The sequence below is a fragment of the Stigmatopora argus genome, chromosome 1 (genome assembly GCF_051989625.1).
Source record: "Stigmatopora argus isolate UIUO_Sarg chromosome 1, RoL_Sarg_1.0, whole genome shotgun sequence".
In the NCBI taxonomy this organism is placed as follows: domain Eukaryota; kingdom Metazoa; phylum Chordata; class Actinopteri; order Syngnathiformes; family Syngnathidae; genus Stigmatopora; species Stigmatopora argus.
The window spans coordinates 13,036,357-13,050,786 of record NC_135387.1 but is presented as its reverse complement, the minus strand read 5'-3'; the positions used below and the strand labels follow the sequence as shown (position 1 = coordinate 13,050,786).

The 14,430-nt window shown below is 41.2% G+C and overlaps 1 protein-coding gene across 17 annotated transcripts in view; it reads left to right on the top strand.

Moving 5' to 3' along the window:
• Positions 1 to 14,430, top strand: part of camta1a (calmodulin binding transcription activator 1a) — a 286,785-nt gene that overhangs the window by 119,545 nt on the left and 152,810 nt on the right. For 15 of the 17 annotated variants that reach the window (XM_077597899.1, XM_077597989.1, XM_077597908.1 and 12 more), the window contains one exon: positions 7,396 to 7,463. In XM_077597899.1, the coding sequence (XP_077454025.1) occupies positions 7,396 to 7,463 (68 nt within the window). Of the gene's footprint in view, positions 1 to 568; positions 588 to 3,079; positions 3,146 to 7,395; positions 7,464 to 14,430 lie in introns of those variants that run through there. The other 2 variants (XM_077597945.1, XM_077597935.1) reach the window with 2 other exon arrangements.

The following is a 14,430-nucleotide window of genomic DNA, read 5'->3' as shown; positions in this document are numbered from 1 at the left end:
TTTTCTCTTATGTGTATTTTCTATTTCACCCCTCTGAATCCCCAGCCCCCATATCCTGCTCTGACCATCCAACTCCACACAAGATACACTGCATGCTATTAGAAGATGTGCTCAAACAATTGTGAAGGCTATAGTTGGACCTTAACATGCTTGAACTGATTCACTCACTTCTTCTGCTTTCCTTAAAGAGTAATATTACGCCCGGCATTACATACATAAAGTATGTGCTATATTATTGCTTGTGCATTAACAATTCATGAAGTGTAAACAAAACTAAAGAAACAAACAAAAAAGTACCACAAAAGGCTTCAGTGGCTTTGCACGTATTGAATCCAGGAATAGTTTTTTATCGCCAACTTCATGCTTCTCATGGTTTGAATGCATTTGTCACTGTCACACAGTGGAGAAAAAAAGATAAGCTTTTTCCCCCTTTTTATTTTTCTTCAACTTCCTCCCCCTGCGTCATTACTGTGTGTTTGCATTTTTTCTGGCTCTAATTGCATTTGAATTTGTTCCCGGCATAATCTGGTACTGGCCTCGAGCTTCGGCAGACACCCACCAATGGATTTGTGCATGGCCGTGAGCAGGTTAGTTTCCTGGGCTGCCTTGCAGGAAATATCAGATCGCCTGGCACTTCGCAGTAAAACCCGGGTCACCAGGGAGGTTTCTTCTATCACCTTCCCCTGGTCCCATTCGCCCGCACTTCCTGCTTTCAAGTACAGGACAAGGTCAAAGCTTTGAGAATGCTTTCCCCAGTCTTCACCACAAGGCAGGGCACTGGCCTTGTCCTCTTTTTCCAAACCCACTTTGCTCATCTTGTCTTTCACATCCTCTTACGCTCACATATTCATTTCATTAGATCAAGCTTTTACTGCAATCAATAGAGCTGTTAAAATTGTGTTTTTAAATATTTATCCATTACGCTCCATAAATGACTAGCTATTTCCAAAAGGACTATGAACCAGAAATTGACATAGTCTTTTAACATGCATACATGTGAAACAAGCTCCCTTTTGTTTTTCAAATATGATATTACGTACTTAATTGTTCCCCATGTTATTATTGTATCAGAAAAAAAGTACAGTGAATTGTTGAAAATAGGCAAAATTAACATTTTAACTGCCATAGCCATAAAGACTATTTCCCTGTCTCTTGAGAACATAGACCACATCCTCGGCAGGGAATGTCTTCCTTTTACTACGCTCAATATAGGCGTGGATTACATTCTTCCAGAAAACCTTAACCTTGAAAAAAAGAGAGGAATTACAAACACACATTAGTTTCCCATGCCATAATAGTTGTGGGGTGATCGTTACGTTTCTCAACAACATATCAACATACAAGCAAATAATATTTCATTTGGTAATGCATTGATGGCATCCTCAAAAACAATTGAATTCCTCTATCCATTTCAAATATTTGCACACACGTTCTTTTCACGTCAGTGAATTCATATTGTAAATTTAAATTTATCCTATTAAAAAATACATATTAAAGATACGGTTAGAGAACCAAGTTACATGCACCACGTTTATCAGTGTTTTTTTCACCATGACGGGGGCAGGAACTGTTTGACTTTTTTTCAGCATATCAGCATAATGACAAATAATATTTCATTTGGTAATATATTGAAAGGATCCACAAAGACAATTTCCCACCTCCAACCTTTTTGATTTAAATTAGACACCAGCATATCTACTCGCTTGAAGATGCTATCTTTACCCTGGTCAATAGACCCAGATGTTGTTTGTACGTTAGGACAATGTGCCAACTTCTTCATATTACTCTTGTCAATTTATCATAAGGATAATGACTGGGGAAAACTCAAATATACATAACCTTTCGAAGAAAAGTCATGGAAATCTGGCATCTGTTGTCAATTCCTCATTGTTTTGATCCCTTTTTCAAAGGGATCTCCAATTTATGTCCTTGTTCTTTCTGAATATCTCATGACCGCCTTTGACATTCGGGACTAGATTATTTTCTTTCTATTGGTTGACCCCATCGTTACTTATGACTGTTAATGTGGTAGCAACCTGACCTTCGCATAGTTTACAGAGCCGTGGCAACCTGAATGGAAATAAAAAACTGATCTTGTAATTAGATCATGGGGGACATCCCTTGTAAACCCAAAATCAAAACAATAATAACTGGTAGGGTCGCAAATGGTCGTTCAAAATGAATATTTGTACAAATCTTACATAGTGTTCCTTTAACAAGACTGCAGGTCTCTTCATAAATCAGACTGGAGATAGGCTTGACACCATTGCGCTGAACCAGCAAATAGCAGGGATGGTAATTCTTTGAATGTGTTCTCAGAGAACAATGCAGTGGTGCTGGGCATCACCCTTCCACAAGGCTTTGCTGACTTTGCCTATGCTAGACATCCCTCCACTGCTGCTTTCAAACTAACTTGCAAGAAATTGGATGGTGGATGAGTGGTTGCACATTTATGAAATCAAGGGTTCATTCCCTCATTCATTCTTGTGTGGAGTTTAAATATTCTCCCTCCCCTCTGATATTCTGGGGGCATTCCAATTTTGTTATGCATAGTATAAGGTGTTTGTCAGGATTTTAGCAGGGTCGTGGGTGTGTAGTTGGGCCCAAACGCTGGGAAGCAAGCAAGGACAGGGAGTGGTGTGTATTAACAAAAACTTTAATGACTGTGGCACATTATCAAAAAATAACAAAGACTTTGGAATCAAATGAGAAAATCAAACCTGACGGGGAGGATCTGGGGAAACGAGCATCACAAAACCGGGCCTTAACAAATGCAGACCATCTGACAAGGAATGACAAACATACAGGGTTCAAATAGACCAGACCTGGACAATTAATTCCACAAAAGGCCACAGCGGGTGACGGTTTTAGTTCCAACTCATAAGAGGAAACCTTTCCACCAATTTGGTGTCTTAGAAGTGCAATCAGTGGATTGCAGTCAGGTGCTTCTTGTTTCAGCAGAAATCTAATTAGTTCAACTCTGTGCTGGATCGGTTGGAACAAAAACATGTACTCACAGCGGCCCTCAAGGACTGGATTGCCCAGTTCTGAAATAGACAGACATGGGTTGACGAGACAATCAGAAACACCTGGGTCACATAAGAGGCAGCAAGCAGGAGATACACCAGAGGCAAGGAGACGACAGGTAAAAGAAAAACATAAAAAAATCAATCCTTAACAGTTTTGACACTAAATACCGCGTGGGTCTTTGAGTGTGAAATGTTGTTTGTCTATATCTGCCCTGCAATTGGACGGCAACCTGCCAGTACTCAAAAGTCCAGTCATTTCCATCTCAAGGCAGCATTGAAATAATAGTTTCCATGTTATTAGTTTATTTGTTTTGCTGGTTTAGCCACGTTTTGTCATTTCAGACTTGATATGGTTTTAATTTACCAATCTGGATTGTCTCCATAGCTTTGTGTTTTTAGACATCTTGCACCAGACCGAATAAAAGTGTAATATATTTTACAGCCTGTAATACGTCCTTACCACAATGGCTAATGGTAGAGTATATTAAAAAGACTTCCACTTACATTTTAGGGCATATTGACTTCTCGGACAGTGCTTTTGATGTCCCAGTAATGTAAGTGCAGTACTGAAAGGAATCGGCATAAGTGTTTGTCCAACTATTATTTAATGTCAGCTCTTATATACAGTAGAGGCAGAAGGAGAGGATGATACCACAGGTACAGTGTTGAGTGCTCCTATCTGCCCTTGGAAAGGAACAGTGATGATTGTTTCAAGTTATCAGCTCTGCCATCCAAATGCTTGAATGTTGTTCCTCTCAACACTCACACTTTTTGGCAATAAATCATCGTTTGTAAGGATGAGGCGGAAGGTAAGAGGTGGGACAAAACAAAACATTCTGGCTTCAGGTCATGCCAGGACAGTGGCTATAAGAACCTTTATCAACTATCACACTGATGTTTGGCTGTTTTTTTTGTGTCCAAAAAAGTTGACAGTTGTTATCCTTATCACAAAGCGTTGTTGTGAGCTTGGTGACTGGAACTGATTGCGACAAGCATATTAAAGAAAGGCTCACATGGTGTGTATTTTCCTCAGACTGCTGTTTCTGCTCCCTTTCCCGGTGAAAAGATGTGAAATACAATGAATAAGTTAGTGTCATCTCCAATTTCACCCAGATAGACATTTCAAAAGCCGATTCTCTTCGGGGGAGCAGAAGTTGTAACCCCGAGGGAGAGGGTGATGTAGATAGATACAGAGAGAGAGGGGCGGGTATCATTTGAAAGACACCCTAGTGATCTTCCTTTTTTTTTAAGTTAAGTTTTAGACAATATTCCGAGGCAAAAGCACAATGGTTAACGATGAATACAGGAATGAAAAGTCCTTGTCAACTCAATGGAAATGGTGTTTTAAGCAGAGGCAGGTGACCAGGGATCAGATCATCTGATTGTCAGTCAGCAAACAGAAACACACTCTCCATTTCAATCGACGGCATGCTGTTCTCACAAGGGGTTGGTCCTTCCTGTCGTTTCACTTTCCTCCCCCCTTTACCACCCGCTCGTGTCCTTCTCTGTATCTCCACGTTGATGGACAGAGGCCTATCTGCAAGCCACTCTATTTTAAGTCTAAAAGAATGATACCACTTGAAATTGAATTTTTCTTACCATTTCAGACTAATGCTGTCCAAACTACCTAAGTCTTCTTATTAACAGTTAACTGATGGATCTTGCTCTGTTTAGAGGGGAAACATCAAGCAAAACAGTCTCATTGGAGTCCAATCACTGCTCGAACAATGAAATGACTTGAATTGATAGAATATTCACAGCTAAAGCACTAAAAATAGCCCAAAACGGGCTGGCAAGAAGTAAAGTGGTCAATGAATGATTAATCAAGGGTGGACAAGTTCACATTTTAAGAAAATTGAAATAATGTTTTTTAAGGCTTTCAAAGGAAAACATTCATATTTATTTGTTTAAACTTTTTTTTTCAAACGACATTGCAACATAAACAGCACCAACACTACTCGCCAAGTTGGTTTGAAGAAAATGTTCTCGAGCTAGGTTTGAAGAAAATGTTGGTGAGCTTTCTTTCCTGCGGCATTCAAAGGTCCTAATAGGATATACTGCTCCTAGTACTTCAACCACACCTGGAGAGAAAACCTCGGCCAGGAACATGTCAGCGAGGCGTTTGAGGCAGGAAGTAAAAACCACCTTCCTTGACCAAATCTCTCACATATGAGGTTGCTTCTGTGTATACTGACTGCCTCCCTTCAATATTTCCCCAGCGGCTGAGATCAGACCAGAGGCATTGAGGTCAGCAGATAGCCCAATGCCCATTGACAGCTGCTGGTTTGACTTTGATGCACCATCAGTGTTGAGAATGCTGCTTCCCCACCCATTGTTCTCACACTTACCCGCAAGCGTGTTTGCTCAACCTGAACGCGTGCTAGCCTCTCATTATGCCGCCCATGCAAACTTTGTCTCTTTGCAGCTGTTTAATGGCCACACGTCTGTTTTTGTTTGTTTCCTCACCATAAGATTATTCCACCTTTATGGTTGGTCGGGGGGTTGGTATTATCCCTAGCATCTGCTCAGAGGAAGGAGGTTGGGGTGGGGGAAGGGAGTTGGGGTATGAGGTATAGCGGCTCGCATCTATATCTTTAAAAGGAGACCGTGCTTCAGCCTCTCTCATAGTCGTAGAATGTGGATGGATTTTTAAGAGAGGGATGATGGAGGGGGCTCAGTGCTAACAGGCTCTGCGGTCACCCCCCACAATCTCCCAGCTGAATAGCTTGCATTAATCTAATCAGAGCTGGGTTAGTCTAATTTACTTACAAATGCAGGCATAAAAATAACGTTAGTGTGACCCTTTTTCCTTGCTCTCTCCGTAATTGTTATTGAAACAATTAACACATTTGCTCGGTGTGTTGTACTTCTAGAACACACTTGTCGCTGTGGTTATTGTTGTACTTTCATCAAACCTGTTTCAATTTTAGCCATGCTGTGAAGACTACAGGGAAAACTATCGCCACCAGATTGGCAAATTTGCCACTGATCCCATCCTGCAACGGGGAGGCAAGGCCACCAGTTTATGAGATCGGTCCTTTTCCAGTTGGCGCTGCGACCTGCAGCATAGTTATTGGCAATTGCTCACGGGCTGTGTCTGTATTGCTTTGGTGCCGCATTAAGATATGAACGAGCGTCTCTACTTAATTTTTTCTGGATCCATTGTTAATATTCGAGTACTGTATGGGGGCGGTCAACTCACTTTATTATTACAAATTGTGAATCTTTGACAGATGGGGAACAATGCTGGAAAAGAAATATTTAATGCAACTCACAGTTCTTTTTTAAAATCAGATTATATACGTATATAAAAAATGCCTGTCCATATTGAAATAACATTAGTTCCACTAAGTTCCATTCAGCACTCTGATGTTCCACAGTTAGAAGCTTTTCGTTATGTGGTAATTGAGATTAACCTCATGATATAGCAAATTGAACAGTGTATGACCTGAATGAGTTTCATTACAAATTAGAACCCAATAAATGAGACACTATTCTAACAAACTAAACAAATCATCTTGTAGAGGGTTGCATGTTATTTAATTTTATATGGACGCTGGCAACAGGTCTGTCAGTGTCAAGTGCTCTTGACAGTCCAAGTCCATGATAAATGCTCTAGCTGAAGACAGAATTGCCGCCTGTCGCTGGTAATCATTGGGTTGTCAACCAGCATGTAATGTGCTTTTATTTATGCCCATTAGTTTGGTGAGAAAATGGCCAAGTGGGGTCCAGCATCTCCTCTCATACACTAAGACTGATGACTCAAGTAGGCAAGGCGAGTACAGGACACATAAAAGTGGACCTCTATTTATGCCATTAGCAGATTTTAGTCTTTTTTTTCAACTTTTATATAGCATTGCTTTGCAGATAAGTGGACTGACTCCAAAGGTTCAAGAGGCCTTTCTGAAAGCACACGACTGTTGTGGAATTACTATGCACACGTTAAAGAGGGGATTGATTCAAAGATGAGTGTCAAGGGCAGATCAAAAGGATTTGGGGAAGGTTAGGACCAAAAATATTAAAAGCTGCTCACTCTAGAAGACATAGATGTCAATCTTCCGGTGAGCACCTTAACGTCCTTGAGCTTGATCAAAGCTCTCAGAACAAAGATGGTCTCAAAAGTTGATCTGACCCTAGCTGCCTTCAACTTCAGACTACCTCGTTAGCTTCACTAGTCTCCATTTACCTCCTTGAGCTCCTTGGTATTGCCCCCATCTCTGTTTTCCCTCCATTTATGCTGCTACTTTGGCTGTCGGAATGCCAATGAAGTGGTTTCGCCGTATTACAAACACCAGAGAATAGTGATTAAAGATGACATATTGAAGCCTCACACCCCTCCTCTTACCACTCTGTTTTTCTTCCACAGGAGATTGCAGCTTACTTGATAACGTTTGAAAAGCATGAAGAATGGCTAACAACATCCCCTAAAACGAGGTAAGACGATTATGGCATCATCTGTGAAAACATAATTTAGGATTAATTAATATTCCTTTCACTCACCATCAAAATTTGAAGTTTCTCGTTCATATCACATCAGGCTGAAGATATGATAACTGCATTACATTTACACATACATCTTTCCATTTGTGTTTAATCTACTTTGTTAATCATTTACTTCCAATGGCAGTATATAAACCACTGGTCACTAATGTCAGTTTCAGACCACAAAATGAGTCAGCTGCACAACCAAATTCAGTCTGCCCATGCAAGGCCTCCGCTGCCAAAGTTGACATGTTCATGAATTTTGAATCAATCCAATATGTTGAGCGTGTCTTATTCTTTTTCGCCGGCCGACACTTTTGCTATACAGCCACTCGCACGGCTTCTCATGCATGTGTAAATAGGCCACTGGGGTTTTTAACACAGCCAGAATTTCTCTAGCGCCTCAACCCAAACCTTCTCACTTCCATAAACTCAAAGAGACACTGACAATAGTTGACATAACCGAAATTGGTTATAAAAATATATAAACATTTGAGAAGCCAGCATCTTTTTTTTCATGAAAAATCTTGCCTCCTTACACACATTTTCATTTTTTTTATGATCACGACTTACGGCCGAAATAGAAAATAAGCAATTCTGGTGAATGACGCCTAGGTAGAATATAAAAATAGGGTGTTCTGTGCCAATATTGAAAATGTCAGAGCGCTGGCATTCTACATTCAACACAAGGCAATCCAACAATGACACTCGCGCAAGACTTTTGATCCAGTGAGTTTCCTGCCAGGATCTTCATGGCCAGTCTGTCAGTTGTGCCTGTCACAATCTGTATTTGTTGCTCTCAATAGCCTGTGTGCTCTGGGATTTCAACCACATGTCAAGTCTCAGTGCAGGTACTGCAATAAAATAAAACATAACACTAGGGAGCGTCCCTCCGGTGTGTACATCTGCAGAACACCTGACAACACAAAAACACGTCCCCTGGCGTATGAGAGCCGTCACTATGGGAGCGGTTATGTTCTGATGCTGAGCGTGTGGATCTTAACAAGGGAGACACGCAGAGTTGGGTGAAGCGTTCGTATTTTCCGAGATGTCAGTAAAAGGGCAGGGTGTCGTGATGGATGGTAGGCCAGGGAAGCTTGTCAGCAGTGAAAGGGTGCCTCATATATGTCTGATTGATGGGAGCTGATTGATAGCTGGGCTCTATACCAAAAGCCTTCTTCTTAAGGTAATGGTTAAAGGTCAAACATGGGACACCTGTGGTTAAGTGCTGCCTTTGCATCACATGACTAGTGGCTTTGGTGTGTGCGTGTGTGCATATTGAATTGGGAGTGTGCAGTGTCCATGTGTGTTTGATTTGACCCCTGGGATAGGCTAAGTAGGTTAATTCTCCCCCCTGCTAGCTCTCATGGTCGGGTGAGCAAGGCGTGATGGGAAGAAGAGATAACCAGCAGCAGAGTCATATGTGGAGCTACTCCGAATGAACGCAACTACTTCGACATATGTGGCTCATAAAAAACAGGAGCCGGCAACGGCGCGAGTTCAAGGATCAATCAAAGGTGCAGCTCAATCGAGGTGCCGTCTAATGTAAAAAGAGATGGCAGGCTGTCAACGCAAGGATGATGAGCAATTGCAAGCATGATTGATTTTATTAGAGTAATATTCTTCTCTTCAAGACAGGTATTTGTAGTGCTCTAACAATACAAACAAAACTCTCATTTTGGGATTTTCTTTTTGTTTACTATCCCATATTCTGAATGAGCAACATGAGAGTAACAGCGTGCTGAGTGATTGATGCGCACAGCTCTCGTAATACACATTCTCTTTCAGATAGGAAGTGCAACCGTGCTTAAAATCAATACCAGTGTTCTCTCACCGACTGCTTCAGAGCTATAGCTAATTTAGGCCGCACCTGTCAGGGCTCGGGAAATCTTGCCGCTCTCAGGCCTCACACTTTAATTTACACTCACTGCCTTGCTGGCTTCCATTTCCATTAAAGAGAGAGCTTGGCATTATGGCTTTAATGAAGGCCACGGCCAGACGGTGATTTAACATAGCTGCCACACCACACCTTTAGACTTCAGTAGGGAATGCATTTAAAGAGACAATTAGGAGTTTCTCTTATTCTTCCATGCCTGTCGTCATTGACGATGTGTTCATGTGTTGCCTCAGCGTTTTGGACATCTGGGTGCCTGTGGGAGCGAAGAGTGTGCACAAACGAGTCTCTGAAACAATGCAAATCTAGACAGCCGGGGATTTGAACCCATTTGAGTACGCGCTAGAAAGAGAGCAGGCTGTCTTTGTCTGCCATAAATGAGACAAATGTCTCCTCAGGGGCATTTTCAGAGGTGTTTGTATGCTGTCAGATCTAAAAAGTATTGACCAGAGGGTGCAACACGCTGGTCTGGCCGAAGAGCTAATGGACACCTGAGTATTGTGAAAAAGGTGGCTTGTTATCATGAGCATCCATAACTCTATAAAAAGCTAGGGAAAGGTGTGTGTTATGTGATGGTTTGTACTTTATTTGTGGCTTATAGCGTGGTTGCATGCTTGATCTATTTTGTATACCTTTCTGTTGTTTATCATGACTTAAGGCTGTTTGTTATTAAAAGGTTTATGGAACTGTTTCAACAAACGAGTGTGTCCACTAAAAATGCCAAAGCACTTTCACAGGAGGTCATCAGAAGCAGACAATAAAAAGCTCATCGACTACAAATATACAACAATGACGGGGAATGTGGAGCTATTCTCCTTATGGTTGTTTGTTCTTCTGGTTGGTTGTCTTTCTGGTGTTGTCCGTCGTAGATTTAGGAACATGTTGTAATTCTATCTCCGCTCATTGCTAGTGAGAGTCGTAGAGGTACAGGAAATTTTGGCATATAAGCCATTTCATCTTTATTATTTCCTGAAACCTGGTGATCCACTATTCTTGCTGTTAACAGTGCATGAATTCACCAGAACAGGCACTACTACAATATCAATTTTAGGTGACTGCAATCGCGTTCGGAAGTTAAATACTCGTGAAGACGATAGGATTTTAAATTCTGCACGGTGTAATGTCACGCTTTGCACAATTATGGATGTATGTGACGTCTTCGTTCTTCCTTTACGCCCAATATTATTGGAAGCACTGATCATTCAGGCTCCCAAACAATCGTTTCATGTGAACATTAATGTAAGATTAAGAAAAAAAAACCTTTTCCTTTTTGCCACTGGTTTCATCTGATGATGAAATCTTTGAAAATTGTCACATGCTAACTTGTTATATTTGGGATACAAGTCAGAAGGCATAGATTAATTTTCTGGACTCTTTCTTTGTTTTTCTATCACTTAGTGTTGTTAATAGAGCTCTTACTATGGCTTTTTTGCTAATAAAACAAACTGTCAAAATGATATAGTTCTAGTAATTAAAATGAACAACAACGTGCTCAGAATGCACCATATAAATACTACCACCAAATGCTTTTGTTCCTGGCATGTTATATTCCCAGGAAAAATTAATATGTTAAAGCACTATTAATAAAACAGAAGAATGGTACTTATCTGTTAAACTGTTGTATAACTAATTTATTATCGCTTAGAGATTGCAATTCTGGTTTGTAAAGGGTTTCTAAGTGAATGAAAATAATGAGGAGATCTGATCTTTGACTAGTTGTTTGGTTTTTGTGTGCTGTGAATCATTTGCAACTGTTCAAGCTGGGTTTGTTTTTTCCATGAACTCCACATTTAAACTTTGAAAACCATTTTGAATAGACACTTTTGAACAACATGCACATGGATTTTTCCTCCATTCTGCAAGTGCTGGCTTTATTAACCAGTGGTTTATTTACAACTTCAAAAAATACTCACACAAGCACGCGCACACATGCTTATGATTGTACTTCCATGAAATACACAATCATTGTATATTGAAACTATTAAACAATAGCGAGCAGTCCTTGGAGGGCCCTTCAATGACACTGAACCCTACTGCCCCCACATCCCAGTGCAATAGCCCTTTCTCCTCCTACTAGCACAACAGAACAACAGCAGCAGCACTCCAAAATGAAACTCAGTCCCTTTAGACAGCTTGCAAAGACAATGCTTTTATTAAAACCTACAGCAGCGCTGCCACCCTTGAGGCACAAGCTCACCAACAACATAGTAAAGCGAAGCTGAGAGGCAGCCTGAAATCTACTAATGACTGTTTGTTTGCTATTGTGTATGGAGGCTGTGAATACGTGTGCGCACACTCAAACAGTATGTCTGCCAATTTGATAGAGCATGACTCTGCATTTGGAAAACAAATTCCAAACATGAATGTAACATTTTTATGACATTAGGTTTCATAATTAATAGTAAATCCATGTGAATGTGTTTGGAATGAAATGAAATGTATTTGTGAAAGAGTTGCTTTCAAGCAGACTTTTCAAACCTAAAAAGAGCGGCAGAAAGGCATATAGTAGGGAGCGTGAGGGACACTCAGAAACAAAGACGGAAAGATAAAGGGATGCTAGATAAGATCACTTTCAAATGAAGACAGCAGTAATGAATCGAGTGCGAGTCAAAAGCCAGAACGTCAATGAAATGTGAAGTGGGCTGAGGTGAACTAGTGTAATCTCTTTCATCTCTTTACTTTGCATGTCCTCCACTGTTTTTCATCCCAACTGATCAGGAATTACTGCTTGATGCCACCCATTCCGATGGTGACACGTCTTGGCTGCAAGGGCTTACTGACTCCATTATTGCCTGACTTTCTATTCATAGTTTATGTGGGGAGCAATGCCATGTGCAATTCTACTCACCTGTGGCTTAGCACTGTTTTGGATGAAGTCTGCTGAACTTCAAATGAAGTCGTCCAAAACTCTCACTTAGAGGCAGTACTCTTATGATTAAGAATTACTGTGACCAATAATATGACCTTGAGGAGCGTGTCACCTTCCCATTGCTCCAAGAAAGGCTACTTGGTTAATGGGCTAACCCTCAGACATGCATCAAGTTCTCATTGCTCATTTTGCCCACGTTGAAAGAGAAACGTCGCCTTGTGGTGTAGAGATTCACTCGCCTGACTTTGGTTTGGGCAGGCACGGGCTCAATTCCTTCTGGTGTCGGTATGATTGGGAGTGTGGATGGTCGTCTGTCTCTCTGTGTGCCTTATGACTGACTGGCAAACAGTCTAGGATGTAGTCTGCCTTTCGCCCGAAGACAGGTGGGTTAGGCTCCAGCAACCCGGCAACTCTTTCGAGGCTGGGCGGTATGGAAGATGAATGAATGAATGAATGAAAGAGAAACTATCGTGATTGTAATTGTGAACTGTATCTTTTGTACACTATAAGTAAACACACTATATATCAATATTTGGAAAGACAGTAGTGGAAAAAACAGAGAAAAAGATGCATCATTTGACACCGCGACGAAGCTTAGTTCCTTGTGCCCTAAATCCTCCCTAAGGGTTTATGCAGTTGTTACAATTCCTGCGGGCCCAACTTGTCAAATTTCAAAATAAACCCCAGTGGCAGACTCTCAATCGTATATTGCATCACTTGTTCAAAATGAAATCCTCTCCGTCCAGGATAGAAATCAAGTTGTCACAGGATTTTCACCTCGTTTGATGGGAGTTCCATAGCAACACAAAATTGAAATGACCACCAAGATTAGAACGGGCAAAAAATCCCCTGCTTAACGATGAAGCCTTCTTATCTGGGGTAAAATGATGAAAGAAAAATACACAGTGTAAACAGAACATGATGGAGTTCTGGCGTAAGGCTTTATAATGTTCCATGCTCTGTTTTTGTGTGGTCCTGGAACACACTATCCCACGCTGCTGGTGATCCCAAACAGAGGCAGCTTAGCCCACTTGGGCCCTGTGGCTTGGGTGAAAGCCCACCGAGAGATGCAGAGAGAAGAAAGGCCTGAGGTGGACCAAGGAAAGTTTGACAAACTGAAAAATGATCTTCGAAAGAAGGTTGAATATGATGGAGCGAGAGCAGTTTAGAGAATGGAAACATGTCGATAAGAGAAGGCAATTGATGAGATGGAGATAAGAGGAATCCTGATGGATGGGATGAGGAAAAGTGAGGGGGAGACGATTTACACAAAGAGACGAAAGAAAAAAGGGGGCACGGGAAGATGGAGCTGACGGGTGTGCAAGGAGAAAAAGAAAATAGATTGCTTAAACAGTAGATAGAGATGGAGAAAGGTAAAAATGGATTCTGCTGACAGATCGAAAAAGGTTCTGTGGTTTTGGGGCATTAGAGGGAAAACACAAACAGTCAATAGATTATTACTTGTGCAGGCCCCACTGACTCGGCCTTGGACTTAATCGCGCCTCATGTTTGTCTGTCCTCTCAAGCCAAGCCCAGTGAAGCAGCCGGAGCCTGAGGCGAGTGGAAATGGACAGGGGACCAGATAGATGTTGATTCTCATTCCAGCCACTGTTTATTACAAAGGCCAGTTTGCCCACTGGAGACTATTCAGTGGAACACACAACATTATCTTGCTGGATTGTCTTTATTTCCTTCTAAACCTCCTTCTCAACCTTTTTATTACCGGGCCATTTTGTTCAACAGCAAGTCAGTCAATACAACGAGGTTCGAGTGTCTATTTCGTATCTACAGCACTAAATTTGATCTCTTTACATAGACAAACCTCATTTGTTTCGAGATTTACTCACATTTCATTGATAAATACAATTTTTACTGCCACTGACTTTCTCAGCTGGCCGTTAATGGTGATTATACTCAAACAATCACTGCCATAGGCGAGTGTATTTGTCAATTATGATTTTTAATGAGGACAGGTCAGACAATGTCTGATGCTGCTTCTAAAGTGAATATAAAGCTTGAAAATGACTTTCGTGATGTCCAACTACCCTGACAAGGCAGCAATGCTCAATTATAGATTATGATACCAGCAAAGATTTGGGGTTTAGTATATGAGAGATTCTGGGAGAATCGGCTGCATGTTGAATACTACACAACAG